Source organism: Chiloscyllium plagiosum, unplaced genomic scaffold, assembly GCF_037043375.1.
Source record: "Chiloscyllium plagiosum isolate Xiang-an unplaced genomic scaffold, Cpla_swu_hap1 HiC_scaffold_23, whole genome shotgun sequence".
NCBI classification, from domain to species: Eukaryota; Metazoa; Chordata; class Chondrichthyes; order Orectolobiformes; family Hemiscylliidae; genus Chiloscyllium; species Chiloscyllium plagiosum.
Window position 1 is genome coordinate 30914373 of NW_028270161.1, and position 16606 is coordinate 30930978.

The following is a 16606-nucleotide window of genomic DNA, read 5'->3' on the forward strand; positions in this document are numbered from 1 at the left end:
CCAAAATACACATAATCGGGAAGCTAAATGCAGCATGAAATATATCACATTTTCAGCAGAAAATGCTGTAAATCTATCTGAAAGAGTTGAGCAATGGATGACAATCAGCAAAATTAAATTGAACTCAATCACATAATTAGTTTTACTTTTCACTAAGATAGGAGGCATCTTCTTTGTTTTTCATTCACAATGTCTTGAGTTTCCTTCATCAGAGCATTCAACTGTCATGCCATAACTTTTCAGCTTGGAATAAAGAGTCCGTTGTCTACTTGAGATCCAATTTATTCAATTCAAAATAATTGCATAATCAGCTGTCAAGGGCATCACATGTTGGTTAATTCAATCAGGAAACATTTTGAATGTGCCTGACAGCATTACTATAGATAACTGCTGACATATCCACTATTTCATAGGCAAACATGGTGTACATTACAAAGAATGCATTCTTCTGATATCCTTCTTTATTGGCTAATTTGAACTTCTCTTAGTTATACCTCTCACTCAATGCAAATGCCAGCTGTGATAAATACAAGTTGTTCATATCATACCAATGCATCCAGGTACACGTTGGTCCATTGAACTTGTTTTTCGTTTGTGCCAGCTAAAACCATTGGTCTTCCAAGCACATCCAAATACTCCTATGGAATAAACCAAACAATTGATCACAGCAGTCAAAGCGATCCACAATGGTAACCACAGAGAATAATTCTTAATGTTCACCATGCTTTATAAATGTGGAATATTAAGATTTTAAAAGAATAGTACTCAGTAGAGCATACGAACTTCTTGTATAATAGATTGGTTTAATTACAATCATAACTTCCTCACAAATACACCCCAGAAGATGATATGCTGGCCAACCTTTTATGTAATTGCTCATAATGACTCAAACCTACCAGTAAGTGGACTTTTAACTCCAGGACCACTGACTGGCAGCGTATGTCACCAGATCAGCCTATAGGTGAATGTGAGGCTCAGTGAATTTGATTGGCCAGCTCTTATTTATGTAGACTCAGTGGGTTGCCTGACCCAAATGGACGATCAGAGATAAAGAGGTGGTGGCCAGGGGAGAGTGTCAAATTGTAGCACCTTATTCTGGGTAGTCAAATTAGCAGAAAAGCTTTCTCTGCATTTACCTACTAAACTCCTGGATTATGTTCAACGGCTTGATCAAATCACCCTTCAACCTTGTTAACTCCCTGGAAAACAAGCCGAGGTTTTGCAGTCAGTCTGGCAAGTAAACCTTGCATATCAACTGTCGTTCTGGGGAATTCCCTCCAAGGCCAATAATATAAATTTCCCAAGATATGGTTTCAAATTTAAATGTGGTAATCCAGGTGTCTCACCAACCTCACTCACAGTGGGTATAAATGCAGTAAGCGGATTGTTTGATCTGAATTTTCATATTCCCCCAGTCTCAAAATGGCAGGAGCATTATGCCATGGCCTGTTATTCTGCTGCTAACTTGTGGCTATATTTCAGATGGTCCAACTCTTGAAAGTTGGTCTTGTTCTCATGGGCAGCAATGGTTAATAAAGGACCTAATAGTTGTGTATAAGGTTCTGAGGGACATACATAGGGTGAATAGAAATGCATGTATTCCACAAGGAGAGATATCAATAACCAGGGGTCATACATTTAACATAAGAAGTGTGAAATAACACCACAAAGGCCAATATCCCATTATAGGTCACCCTTTATTTACATATGCATAGAACATGACACTGACCCAACTAAGTCAGAGCTAGCTCCTAAAGTAACAGTACCTGTGACACTCCTGTTTTTATCTGTCAGCCAGGGCTCCCTGGTTGGACCAGAGTAACAGCCCCAATCAGGGAACTCATATTCTGAGATCCATCTGGCTGACCTCATTACAAATTAGGCCAATATTGTAAAGAACAGCTCAGAGTTTTGTGGCACGACACACAAAATTGTAATGTGTAATTGTTAAAATTGAGCTCTTGCTGAGAATCTAACTCAGCAAAAATAAATTCCTAACTGAAACTGACAAGGTTCCATTCCTTTTTGATAAGATCACCCAGAAGAACGATGACATTTGAGAAGTGGCACTAATGACACATACCAGACACAAATTGCAGATCACTTAAAGCATTACTCATAGCTAGGCAGAAGGTACAGCTAAAAGAGCAATATTTTATTCCATAAGACAAGACATATTGTCATGGCCTTTACAAAGCATTTATGGTTAATCTTGAACACCACTAAGTCTAAGTGGCTGGCTCCTCAGCTTAGTTACAGGGTGAATCTTCACACTTTTACAAAAGAAATTTGAGAAACCTAAATGTGAATGTATGTTAATGAACACTTGAAAATGCCCCAGCGATGTCTCAAAATGTTTACACTTTCAGCAGATATGAGAAATATTGACTGTCAGTGTGAATGATGTTTTTCCATTTCCAGATACCATCAATATTTCCCCAGTCTAATAGTGGGAAATGAACATCCTTTCACTCGAATCCAAACCTGCCGTTTCAAAAGAAACAATTCCCGAAGCCCGGCCTCCTGGTGACCTCTCTGAAAAAATGCTAATTAATGCAAAGTTTTCAATAATATTGAGATTTGTGTTTGAGCTGTCAGAACTGAGTTCAGCTTAACCAGACACTTACACTTAGAACCTGTGGGCATGGCTGGCGGAAGGGCTTCTTCCCAGCAATCGAACTGGACTGAAACTCGGGTCACAGAAGGGAAAGGGTAATGTGTTGCAACTCAATGTATCTGAACTCCAGTACATTCACTGCAGTCTGAATTTTGAAATAATGTCTTCCTTTATAAATAACAAAGATATAATGCCCTGAGCAGGAACATATCTATGACGACACCATGGGGGCCCAACTGGATAGTCTTGAAAATATGCTGAGGGATTGAATGTGCGATTAACCCCAGCCTATATCTTTGAAGCAAATTCATGCAAGGTTAGCAGCACTAAAAACGAGCCTTCACTTTGAAAAGCCAGTTTTCTGCCACAATCTCTATCAATCTATGCCTCATACCTCACATTCACCTCACCTTTGTACGCTTCACATCACATCCCCATTTTGCAGCTTGGTGCCATTGTGAGTTATTGAGACATGAAGCAAACAGAATATATCATACATCATGACACACAACCCTCAATCTTCGGGGATACGGTGCCTGTATGCACTCACTCAGATGGAGGTGGTGATGCTTGTCATCTGTTGTGCAGTTGCAAGAGATTGCACACGCTCACACCTAATTCTCATCCTGATTCCCACTTGCACTTATCCCACAACCTTCTTCTGATTTAGAAGCAGCAGGCGGTGCACGCATCTCTCACTCCCTTGTCACCAACACTTTATGCACCATCCTTACTACAACCCTAACTTTGCATTTTTCTGTTACAGATACACAAGGAAAAAAGGCACAAGATGACCATGCTGAGAGCCCTCTTCTCCTCCACAGAGGTAGCTGAGTTGGTAGCACTTTCTACTCCCAGTCATAAAGCTATGGAGACAAGATCCTTTCCAGGCTTGAGCACAAAACCCAGCACTGACCCTTCAATGCAGTGCTGGGAGAGTGAGGCAATGTTAGAGGTACCATCTTTCAGATAAGATGATGAAGAACCAAGGTCCCCTCTGTCCTTTCATGTAAAATATCCCAAAGCAATATAGTTGGAAGAGGAGCAGGAAAGTTCTGACAGGGTCAATATGTATCCTTCATCCAACATCACAAAAACAGACTCTTTGGTCACATTACTGTCCAGAGAGTTTGTGTATGCAAATCAGTGATTACGTTCCTTCATTATAACATTGATTACATTTTAAAAGGATTTAATTTGCTGTGAAACATTGAGATTTCCTGTGGTCATAAAAGGCAACAACCAAGAAAAACGATGGGACCAGATGGAGTACCAGGCCGTGCACTCAGAGCATGCGCAGATCAACTGGCAGAGGTCTTCTCAGACATCTTCAACCTGTCCCTGCAGCAGGCCACTGTCTCTGCCTGTTTCAAGAGGGCCAACATCATCCCTGTGCCTAAGAAGGCTCACGCAGCATGTCTCAATGTCTACCGCCCAGTGGCTCTAACTTCAGTGGTCATGAAGTGCTTTAAAAGGCTGGTCATGGCATTAATCAACTCCAGCCTCCCAACTACTCTTGACCCACTCCAATTTGCCTATTTGGCCAACAGATCCATGTTAGATGCCATATTACTTGCCCTTTACTCCTCCCTAGAACATCTTGACACCAAGAACAGCAACGTGAGAATCCTACTCATTGACTACAGTTCAGCCTTCAACACTATTATCTCCTCGACACTGATTACTAAACTTAGTGATCTCGGACTAAGCCCCATTTGCTGCAACTGGATCCTCAGTTTTTTGTCCCACAGGCCACAATCAGTTAAGATTGAGGACAATATTTCATCCTCACTAACACTCAACATTGGAGCCCCCCTGGGGTGCATACTCAGTATCCTACTGTACTCACTGTACACCCAAGACTGCGTCGCCAAATACCAGACTAAAGCCATTTACAAGTTCACTAAAGACACCACCACAGTTGGTCAAATCTCAGATGGCGACGAAACAGACTACAGACGGGAAGTGGAAGACCTGGAAAAATGGTGCACTGAGAACAACCTAGCTCTCAATGCCGGTAAAACCAAGGAACTCATTATTGACTTTCGGCGAGATGTTACTCATGCCCCCTACACATTCACAGCACAGAAGTGGAATGAGTGGAGAGGGTCAAATCCTGGGAGTGGTCATCAACAACAAGCTTTCTTGTACTCTTCATGTGGATGCACTGGTTACAAAGGCCCAACATCTCTTCTTCCTCAGGCAGCTCAGAAAATTCAGCATAATGGTAAATAACCTTGCCAACTTCTATAGGTGTGCCATCGAGAGCATTCTGTCTGGATGTATCACTACCTGGTATGGCAACTGTACCATTCAGGATCGGAGACAGTTACAGAGAGTAGTGAACTTAGCCTGGAAAATCACAAAGGCCAACCTCCCATCTATAGAATCCATTTACTAGGCCCACTGTCAAGGAAAGGTCGCCAGCATTCTCAAAGATCCATCCCATCCTGGCAATGTTTTTTTACAACCTCTACCACTGAGGAGAAGGTACAGAAGCTTGATCACATGCACCAGCCAGTTTCAAAACAGTTTCTATCCTACTGTTGTTAGAATACTGAATGGCCTTACAAAGTATTAGCATTCACCTGTACCTGTGTTTTTGTTTTGCCGCTGTTTACCTATTATTTACTTGTCTATGCTACGTAATTATGTGATCTGCCTGTATTGCTCGCAAGACAAAGCTCTTCACTGTGTCTTGGTACACAATTCGATTTGATTTGATTCAATTCGATTCAATTCAAGTTCTTTTCTTTTACCCTCCTCCTCTCTTACTTAGCAAATTGTCCTCGTCTTGCTCACCTTTTTATGTTCTCCATGTCATACTGCAGGCCAAGGAAGAACAAACCCACTGCAGTAAGACTGAAAACACATGATCTGCGCTCAATCCATGAATTTATAATAAAGGATTTTGCCATTTGCCATGCCATTTGCAGTGAACGTCAGCACCTTTAAATGGTAGCCCCCAACGACAGTAACTCAGGAGCAGCCAATAGAAATCAACAACTAACCAGGATCGGTTTAAATCAAACTGGTGGGGTTGTTTAAGCAAAGGCGAAGGCAAACTATCAATGTAGTAAACGACATTCAGTACAGTACAATGTGCAAACAAATCAAATATAATTTGCAAGTTTTACCACAGAAAGGATTTCTCTGTATTTACCTACAAATTACCCATTATCTAATCTGTTCTTAGAGTTTTTTTTAAAAATCTGGAGTCTATACAAAGGTATGTAAAAACTGAATAGTTTCAGCCTAGTAAGTTGAAGTGTAACATTATTACCTGTGTGTTTATACGTATTGCTCCAATGGAAGGAATTTCAAAAAAGTAGCCTGAAATAAAGAAATAACAGTTCATAATGTACTCAGAGTCATTTTCTTTAAGCTAAAGAAAAGTGGGAATGGGGTAGTTAAAAACAGACAGCTGTTCATTGAATACATAATTTCTAAATATGACCCTAAAAGATAAGTCATAAATACCTTTATTGGTGCAGGCCATCCATTGTAATGGTCCTTTATCATAGTTATGCTGACCGACTGAAAAGGTGAACACTCGCACCTAACATGAAAAGACATGACTATTCAGTAAATGAGGAAATCTTGAATGTGCTATTAACACATTTACAATATCCTAACGTATCTTCATGCAAGGTAAAAGTTATATTAGAAAATTGCAGAATTTTGCAGCACAGAATGAATGGGCCCTATCAGGCTTGTTTCAAGTCATCATGAGAGCTGTCGAATTAGTGCCCTTTGCTTCTCCAAAGCTCTTCAAATGTTTATCATTTTAAATTTATAACAAATTCCTATGGTAATTTTAACACCAATCTCCTGCGAATACCTTTACTGTCATTGAATTCCAAATCATAAAAACTCTTTGCATTAAAAATGTCCTAATTTCCCTGATGGTTTCACCACCAATGATTTTAAATGTGTCCTCTATCAGTGGCAACAATCTTTCCCTATCTACTCTATGAAAGCCACCAATAACTTCAAACATCTCTGTTACATTTCCCCTGACTATTCTCTACCCCAAGGAGAACAATCTCAGCTTTTTGAGACTTTCCACTCACTGAGGGCTCTCGATTCTCATCAAATTCTGCCAAATCTTCTTTCCATTCTTACCAACATACTTCCTGAAGCCCAGATTTACACCTGATGTGCCAGCTGAAGCCTCACTAGCGATCTACAGTGGTTGAGGTTCACTTCCTTGATTGTACACACTATTTTTTAAAAAATATGATTAATAAATACGTATGATTTTACAGCCGATATACCAACTGGCTCTGCTATGTTCAAACATTTGTGTAAATGATTTCCAGGTCTCTCTGCTCCTACAATTCCTTTAAAATGGTACCATTCACTTTCTGATGCTTGTTCTGATACTTCTTTCTAAAAGTCTAAAGTTCCTTGCTTCATACCTCTCTGCATTAAATTTCCATCCTCCTCCTTTTGCCCATTTCACTAGTCTTTCTATTTCTTGCTAAAGTTTGCTACTAGCCTCCTTGTTAACTACATTTCCAAGTTTTATGAAATCTGCAAAATTTGTAAATATCCTCTGTATACCCAAATCCAGATCAAGAATATGCATAAATAGATCAGAACTGTAGGGAACACCATTGTGTACATTCCTCTGGTTTGGCAAACAATGACTCGTTACTACTCTTTGCTTTTTGTCTCATTGTCAAGTTCACATCCAAACACTGTCAGTTTAAGTCCAAGGAATTTAGTTCTGCGAAGAAGCCTGTTACTTAGCATTTTATCAAACACATTCTGCAAATCCACAGACACAGCAGCAACTCAACTGCTCTCGCTAACATTCCCTACTAACGGACCAACATGCTTAGGATTGTGCTTCTCTCGGTTTATGCTTGAATCTGAGAGTTTTCAAGTGATTATTAACTTTATTCTTGAGACTATAATCTAAAACAATCTAGTCCCAACATCATCATAAAACTTATTGCAGCTGTGGGACCTTGTGTACAAAGTGGCTGCCGTTGGTTCTTCCATTACAGCAGTAAGAACACCTTAGAAGCATTTAATTAGTTGCAATGAGCTGAAATATGCTTAGAAAACAGCTTCTTTCTACAAAATACTTCTTTTAGGATCCTAGGATGTAAACAAACAGAGCCTGGTACTTATCCACCTGTAGCCCCATTAGTTTGTCTAATAGTACTTTTCTAGTGACAGTAATGGTGCTTGTTTAGCATTAAAAGAAAGTAAAATATCCATTAACTCCTTTGCCAATTCCTTGTTTCCCATAACTATCTCCCCAGATTCATTTTTAAGGGGCCTATGTTCACTTTGACCTTTTCTTTTCATATTTATGTATTAAAAAAGCTCTGACTATCCATTTTTATTGTCCTTGCCAGTTTGCCCTCATAGCTTATTTTCTCTCTCTCTATTATCTTTTTAGTCTTCCTTTGCTGGATTTTGAATTTATCCCGGTCTTCAGGGCTATCACTGATTTTGCCTCCATACATACTTTTTATTTCAACTTTACAATCTCTTCACTTCCTCGGTTATCCATGGTTAGTTTATCCCTCTCAAAATCTTGCCTCCTTCCTGGGATACATTTTTGCTCAGTCATGAATTACCTCCTTAAATGCCTACCATTGCTTGCTTACTGTCTTTCCTCCTAATCTATCTGCTTAGTTCACCTTAGCTAACACTATCCTCAATTCATGGTAATTCTCTTTATTTAAGTTAAAAATAGTTGTTTCCAATCCAAGCTTCTCACAAACAATCTAAATATTAAATTCAATCATGTTATGATCACGGAGCGATTCAGAGAGCACCTCTGGGCCACCCGGACGAACCAACCCAACCAACCTGTGGCACAGCATTTCAACTCCCCCTCCCACTCCACCGAGGATATGCAGGTCATTGGACTCATCCACCGCCAAACCACAACAACCCGACGGTCGGAGGAGGAGCGTCTTATCTTCCGACTGGGAACCCTCCAACCGCAGGGGATGAACTTGGACTTCACCAGTTTCTTCATCCCCCCTCCCCCCACCTTGTCTCAGCCGGATCCTTCCAGCCCGGCACCGCCTTCCTGACCTGCAGTCTTCTTCTTGACCTCTCCGCCTCCACCCTACTCCGACCTATCACCCTCACCTTGACCTCTTTCCACCTATCACATTTCCAACTCCCCTCCTCCAAGTCCCTTCTCCCTACCTTTTATCTTCTCCTGCTGAACACTCTCTGCTCATTCCTGAAGAAGGGCCTGTGCCCGAAACGTCGAATCTCCTGTTCCCTGGATGCTGCCTGACCTGCTGTGCTGTTCCAGCAATAAAGTTTCAACTATGATCACTACTTCCTCAGGGATCTTTTACTCTGAGGTCACTTAATAAACCTGCTTCATTACCCATTTCTAAATCCAGGATATATTGCTCTCGGAAACTATTCCTCATGCACTCCATTTGAATGTGTTGTCAGAGCTATCCTTTCCAACATGGAAGTAGCAGACAACAGGTACTGGCACTTACCCTGGCTAGAGTGAGGAAGGTTTTTAATCTCCTCTCTACACTGCTGGGCAGTTCTCTGGATGATTGAGACTGCACTGGTCTGGGTTGTAACCTCGGACGAAACTGGCAGAGTCTGGTGTTGTAGCCTCCTCTGCCAATCCTATGGGAAGAGGCTGGTCCTCCTCTGCACACCCCATCCACCAGGACATTTAGGGTATCAGTCCACAGAGCAGGGCACCAACTTCTCCATATCTGCCATGTCCACTGCAATTGCCACAAACCATACAGGGCACTGCTTGTCCCTGGTACACAATCGCTTTTCAAAGATGACACCGGTAACAGGGGTGCCAGTTCATTCGGGAAATCTAGCCAGTGCTAACTTCTTCCAGCTATGAAGGGTGGTAGATTTGGGCGAGCATTACATGAGAGGGACTAAATTGGAGTGGTGTATATAGTTCATGAATCGACAGCTTGAGAAAACGTACTGGACTTTGTGGAGAAAAACCCCCCACGAAACCCTCTGAAATTTAGTGTTAGGTAACATTAGTGTTAGGTAACAACTCATTCGCCCTGAGCAGTCTATTAGCCGCTTTTCTCTTAGGACATGCCAAGTCAGTTGTTCCAATATTCCATACCAAACTGAAACCACAATAAATCTTCATCTTTCTATTGCGGTTTATGCATAAATCATACACAAAGTAATGAGTAGCTTGATTTGGAAGAGACCACAATGAGGCTTCCCAAAGAGGAGGTATGTCTTATATCAAAGCCATATGCTGCAGAGATATCACTGGAGATGAAACAAAGCAAAACCAAAACACCAGCAAAGATGACTTCAAAATGAACATGAACTATGTGCATTTGCACGGCCCTTTAATGTAACAAATAAAATCCCAAGGTGCTCCATAAAACAGGAGGAAGAGCCAAACAGCATAAGGGAGAGGAGTTAAAGGAGCTGTGTACCAAAGAGGACTTCAGCTTTGAGGAAGCAGAAGCGGTGTAAAGTGGTATAGAATGGAATCTGGGGACTGGGCCTTAGTCAATCCTGGCAACCAAACAATATTTGTTTAAAGTTAAAAATTACATAACACCAGGTTATAGTCCAACAGATTTAATTGGAAACACTAGCTTTCGGAGCGCTGCTCCTTCATCAGGTGGTTATGGAGAATATTGTGCTTCTTCTCCACAACCACTGATGAAGGAGCAGCGCTCCAAAAGCCAGTGTTTCCAATTAAATCTGTTCGACTCTACGTGGTGTTGTGTGATTTTTAACTTTGTCCACTCCAGTCCAACACCGGCACCTCCAAAATATTTGTTCAAACTCTTTTAGGAATTAATATTTTCAATAACTAAAGAGTAATATAATTATCAATCAATCACTAGACTCTGCATGTCCCAGATCTATCAATATTTCTTTCAACTGTATTGATTTGTAATTGGATTTCTAATAGGTATTATAGCCCTAATAAACTGTTGAATTGTATTGTCATATAGGATTCTTTTATTTGGACAGTGTGAAATTGTGGCAGGCTGATGAGTAATCAAGGCCACAATATGAAAATATTCTTCATGGCTGGAAGCTGGTTTGGATCAACCAATAAAGTGCTAAGTCCAAAACAAAGGGAGGATTTTATGGGCTTCCACAGCCCAGAACGCAATGAGTGCAAACCACCCATTCCTGATGCATGATGTCAATCCAGACATCAAAGGCAGAGCTTAATCTTCACTCTGCGAGGCTGTTTCATGTTTAAACATTCTACAGCCTGCCAGATTTGATACCAAATTCAACAATATCAGATCCTAATCCATGTCCCATTTTCTTTCCTAAATTTTTACTAGTTCCAGATTTACTTTCATTTTTCTTTTCATTTTGCTCTAGTTCTGCCAATGTTGGTTTCTCTACTTATCCCTTTACCACTTCCGTGGGCACTATTCCACCAACCCCTTTGTCACTGAATCTCTTCCATTTACTAAATTGTCTCACAATGCTGCCACTGTTGTTTTCCCACCCTCGCTGCTTTCAATTACTTAAAACCTATTATGATTCTGACATTAGTTCTGATTAAAGTGTATTGATTTGAAATATTAACTCTGTATCTTTCTCCACAGATGCTGCCTGACCTGCTGAGTATTTCCAAGATATGATGCTGGCTCACAGTGTATGGTTACAGTAAAAGTGGCCATGTGGCATTGTTAGTTTTTTTTTCACATCTCAGATCAAGGGCAAAGACCGTAACAAACTTCCAGTTAATAACAGACATAAAACAAACTGTGTCACAAAAGGATCTCTGAAACATTCAGTTCCTGGAAAAAGTCCTCAGTTGCCAGTTTAGTAAGTTCATGCTCAATTTTACAATGGGCATAAGTCCAAATGATATTGTATATACACATAACAAAAGAACAAGCACAAACATAACTTCCTGTATGGGAACAGCTGGAGCAATTTATAGAAGGGTCTGAATTAAATATTTCAGTCAAAATCAGTGACTTAGTTCTATTAGGACACTGAAAAATCAATGAAGCCATTGTATTTTCTCTCCATTCCGAAATCACATAAGATGAATGCATCAAATAGTTGACCGCATCAAGTGACTGATTGACTAAAAACAAGTCTGAAATGGTGTTCATTGATGTGATGTGTTTTTGTTAATAGCAGAAAACACATTTCTTCAAGGCTTGTACTGCAGCTCTCTTAAATGTTTTGCTTCACAGCTTTGTTCAAATATTACCTTCAACTCATTATTCCTCAGCAAAATAAGCCAAAACCATATTTTTAGACTGCCAGCTTTGTCCTGAGATCGACTGATTGGGAAATTATACTGGGAGATATGGGCAAATGGCAGTTGTCATGCATTGGATTAAGGTTCAGGAGAACATTGCAATGAATTTGCTTCCACTATGAAAAGCAACTATTCACCCGTAAATCTTTGATTTCAAACAGCCAAAATGTATACCTTGGTCAGATAACACTCCCCATGTTTGATATCTGAAGGATGCTTTTCATACCCATATGCAAATATGAGAAACATATGTTTGATTTAAGAACAGAAAATGCGCAAAGTACTCAGTACATCAGGTAGTATTTGAGCAGAGAGAGGCAGAGTTAATGTTTGGCAGAGTTAATGTTTCATCGCAATGCCCTTTCATCAATGACCACAGATACTGAATGACTCGTTGCATATTTCCGTCATTTTCTATTTATCTTTCAGATTTCCAATATTGTGCTTCTGTCTTATACATTTGATCTTTCATGCTCCTTTTGAAACTTTAAAGGGGATGGAAGACATATTTTATGTAACTTCGATCCAGTGCATCAATTCTTCTGACAGCATCATAAGGAGGATTCGAAGGTCCAAGACAGAACTAAATGCTCCTTTTTTCAGTCTGAGTAGCTCCATTGGTGAATCTTTTGTAGCCCTGTATTCTCCTATGTTCCTACTAATGAAGAATAGGCAATAGTCTCACCATTTGTTACTTTCATATGGAAAAGTGTGGATAAGGATGTTTCTTTTTATACATTCATGAGATGTGACTTTAACCGGCATAGCTAGCATTCATTGCCCAAGCCTAGTTGCCCTTGAGGAGGAGATGGTGAGCTGTCTTTGTGAATCACAACGTCTATATGGTGCAACAAGGAATTGATTTCCAGCAAATTGATCCAGCAATATTGAATGAATGCTAATACACTGTATTTCTGAGTCAGGTCAGTAGGGAAACTCTCAGGTGCTGGTACTCTCGTGCAACTATTACCTTTGTTCTTCTAGATGGTGGCAATCATTGGTTTGAAAAGTTTTGTTTGAACAGTGAGGAGCCTTGGTGAATTTCTGTAGTGCATCTTGCAAATGAAACATGCTGCTGCTACTGAGTATCGGTGGTGGAGGGTGTGAATGTGGTGTGGTGCTTTGTCCTAGATTATCTATTGCCCTATTGTCCATTGCTGCTGAATACCCAGTACTTTTAATACATCTGTGGTTTTTAGTTGAAACCACAGTCTGTTGGGGCTGAATCTTAACATATTTTGGCAAAGTGAAATTTTCATTGAGTTTTAGGAAAGGTTTCTCTCTGCAAAGCCAAGTCAGCTTTTCTGAGCGATCATCCCAAAACACATTTATTAACTACCTATCATGTCCCATAAGGAGCTCTTCTCGTTCAATGCTAGCCTCATTCTCCCACTGCTCGTGGCCAGACCTACTCACTATTGCCAAGATGTCCTGGCCTATACTGGCATCCCTCATGTTGATGCCATATTTAAAAGCCCATTTGGTGAGATTATAATCACTGTGGAAGTGATACTAAGCAAAGCCATGGAACTGAGGGCTCGCAAGTCTCTGGGTCCTGAGACATTTCATTGTTAGATCTCAAAAGAGGTGGTTAATGAGGCAGATGATGTGTTGGTATTCATTTTCCAAAATCTGTTAGATTCTGAAAATACTCCACTGAACTGGAAAGCAGCAAGTACAACTTCTTTATTCCAGAAGGGAGGGACGTAGAAAGCACAAAACCATAGCTTAATTGGCTGAATGTCTTCTGTGGAGAGTTAGAATTATGGATGCTTTAACTGGACGCTTGAGAAAACTCAAGACGACAGGAAAGAGTCAGGATGATCTTGTGAAAAGGAAAACATGTTTAACCAGTTTATTACAATGTTTTAGAGTGTCTGAGTCCTCAAGATGAAAACAGGAGCCTGTTAACATGGTGTACACAGATTTCCAAGAGGTATTTGGCATAAAGGTTTATTGTACAAAGAAGGAGCTGGTGGTAGAGGGGTAAAATACTAGCAATGGATGGAATATTAGATTACTGTATAATAATTGTTTGCTTCTATGTGTCTTTTATAGATTGGCAGAATGTGATGAATAGGATCCTGCAGTCTGCACTGGGCCCTCAGCTTTTTAACAATTTATATCAATGACTTAGATGAGGGGATTGGAGACATGATGGCTAAGTTTTCAAATGATGCAATGACAGATAGGAAGTATTTTAAGAGGATATAAGAAGAATGTATCAGTGACTTGATACAGGTTAAGCAAGTGGGAAAAACAAATCTATCAAATGGAGGTAGACAAATTCTTGTTCAGCAAAGGAATCAAACTTTTGTTCTTAGTGCAAGTTTTTCCTGAACTTATACCATTTAACTGATGAGTACATTTCTTAGCATCATAATGTTATATCTTTCAAACAAATACACTAAAATTTTAGCAAGCGAGTAATCTGACACCAGTTTATGCTTAACTTTCCAATTAATAGAAATTATTTACCTCCAGGGAAACATGTACACATTCAGGTTTAAAGCACGATAATGTCAGCTAATTCTCTCATGACATATTATATTTTTAAGTTAAGCTGAATAATTCTTGGCCAAAGAAAATCAGTCTCAATAGATCAAGTCTCAATAAGTTCATTTTTGCAAACAAGACAAAACATGTACTCTATTGGGCTATAGTATGTTTATTATGTGGCCAAATTCACTGAGATCATTTTCATCCACAATAAAAAAAACAATTTTAATGGTATTAGCATTGCATTTTTAAAATCAAAACTAGCAGTTTCACAAATATTTACTTTTTTGTCCTGGTTGTACGTTGTGAAGATTTCCTGGGCTCTTTCTTCCCCACCATCTGTAAATAGCATGATGATCTTGTTGCAATTAGCTCTGGAAACATTGAACTGCAGTGAAGAAATAGGAAACATTAATCTGCTATCAATTTATTTTCTTTCAATTTGAAACTCATAAGATACTTCTTAAATCTACTGCATCCCACAATGACAAGTTGCAATAAAAAACCTTTTTTTTTTATAATTCCTGATCTTCAAATTTGACTTCCCAGGTTTGTGGGTTTCTGATACATTTTCGGGCTTTTTACCCCAATTAGTCTTTCGGGTTATCGTTTCAGATCACTCAGTTAGTAACCCCTGCTCTAAATGGACTGAGTCATTTCTTTATCTGCCTTATATTTAGGGTAATTTGTTGTAAGCCCAGGAATCAAATAGAAAACTCATTATTACACTCTAGTTATACCACATATCCTCTAACAATCTCTCTTCATTCCTAAAAACAATGCAATTAATGTTTCCCTGGACTGTGGCATTGACTATAAACTGCCCAACTGATATATTCATTGAAAATAGGTAAGCAAACAAGCAATCAGTAGTTATGAACTTAACTAAGACCTTTGCAATGAGTAAAAAATACTACCATGTTTAACCCTCTTGCACAAAAACTGAAATGGCCTGGCTTGTCTATCCATTAAACAACCAGGCATATTGTTTAGTTTACAATATCTTGACAACTTTAAATATTTTTCATCCTTTAACCCCAATTGTAGATAAGAATCAAACATAATGATACCTAATAATAACTACACATCATTTCTGCCCAATAATTTTGTTTCTTTAATATTTTTGTATTTTTTAGCATCCATTTAGACTCAGCATCAATGCAGCATCAATGTGAAGCAGTTTTGATTTGCACCAATGCTACAGTCACTGTTTAAAGGCACCTTCATATACATATGGGAACTATTTAAATAGGGTTACCTAGTTCATAAAAGCAATTAATTCAAAAACAAGTGTTGATATCACAATTGAATACTAAAGTGGTATTCCTATCATTTTAAAATATTTTAAATATTGCAAATTCTTTTCTTTACTGTGTTGCAAAGTGGCTGAATGAAAATAGATGGAACTCAACTCCTTTAACATAAAAAGCCAAGATATAAAATGTGACCAAGGTGAAAGAGGTCAAACCTTGCTCAGCCTGTTAAGTGAAACCAGGCATCCTATTGTAAGGAAGAGTATTCAACATATGTTTAAGGGGGGAATACGTGATTTTAGTTTCATTTTGGAGCTGTCCTCAGTGTCGTGGTGACAAGAAGTCTGTCAGCCTGTTTGCTTATCAGCATTTTAATAAGGTTTTATTACCCTTTAAGTGAAGAAGTGAGGGTTAGTAGTTAGCGAGGAACTAACAGGAAATAAAAACTGTTCGCTTGCCTAATGACAGATCCACAAACACGGAGGTAGAGAGAATTCCATAAGGGAGTCAGTCAGTGGTTGTGTGCATGTTTGTGCTAGAGAATGGAAATGGAAGTCTGGAACACTATTTTCAGAAGTTCAGCAAGAAACTAGGAACTAACACTTGGGAACTCATGCGTTTCCTTTGAAGTTAAAGTAACAGTGAGTTTATTTTGGAGTTTATTTTCGATGTCCCAGGGAGAGATACCAGCTAAGGCAAAAGTATCTAGTGAATGTGGAGTAATTTGTCAGAAGGAAACTAATTGCAACTGTGCCAGCCTAAGCACAAACCTTGGTATGGAGACACTGATAAATCCTTGCTGGAGATTTAATTTGCAAGGATATCACTGACATAAAAATAATATTACAAGTTTGAGTCTTCTGTTGAATTTGCAGCAAAATTTTTAAAAACTTTTTGTTTAGTGTAATACAATTCATGTTTTTTTCTTGTCCAATGAGCATTTATTCATTATGCTAAAAGTACACTTGCAAACTCTTATAAATGTGT

The 16606-nt window shown here is 39.2% G+C and overlaps 1 protein-coding gene across 8 annotated transcripts in view; it reads right to left on the bottom strand.

The window, feature by feature from the left end:
• cacna2d1 (calcium voltage-gated channel auxiliary subunit alpha2delta 1) overlaps window positions 1–16606 on the bottom strand; it is a 692512-nt gene that overhangs the window by 149540 nt on the left and 526366 nt on the right. For all 8 annotated transcript variants that reach the window (XM_087999530.1, XM_043713764.2, XM_043713767.2 and 5 more), the window contains 4 exons: window positions 14650–14754; window positions 6098–6176; window positions 5901–5950; window positions 549–638 (listed from right to left, as the gene is read on the bottom strand). In XM_087999530.1, the coding sequence (XP_087855656.1) occupies window positions 549–638; window positions 5901–5950; window positions 6098–6176; window positions 14650–14754 (324 nt within the window). The remainder of the gene's footprint in view (window positions 1–548; window positions 639–5900; window positions 5951–6097; window positions 6177–14649; window positions 14755–16606) is intronic.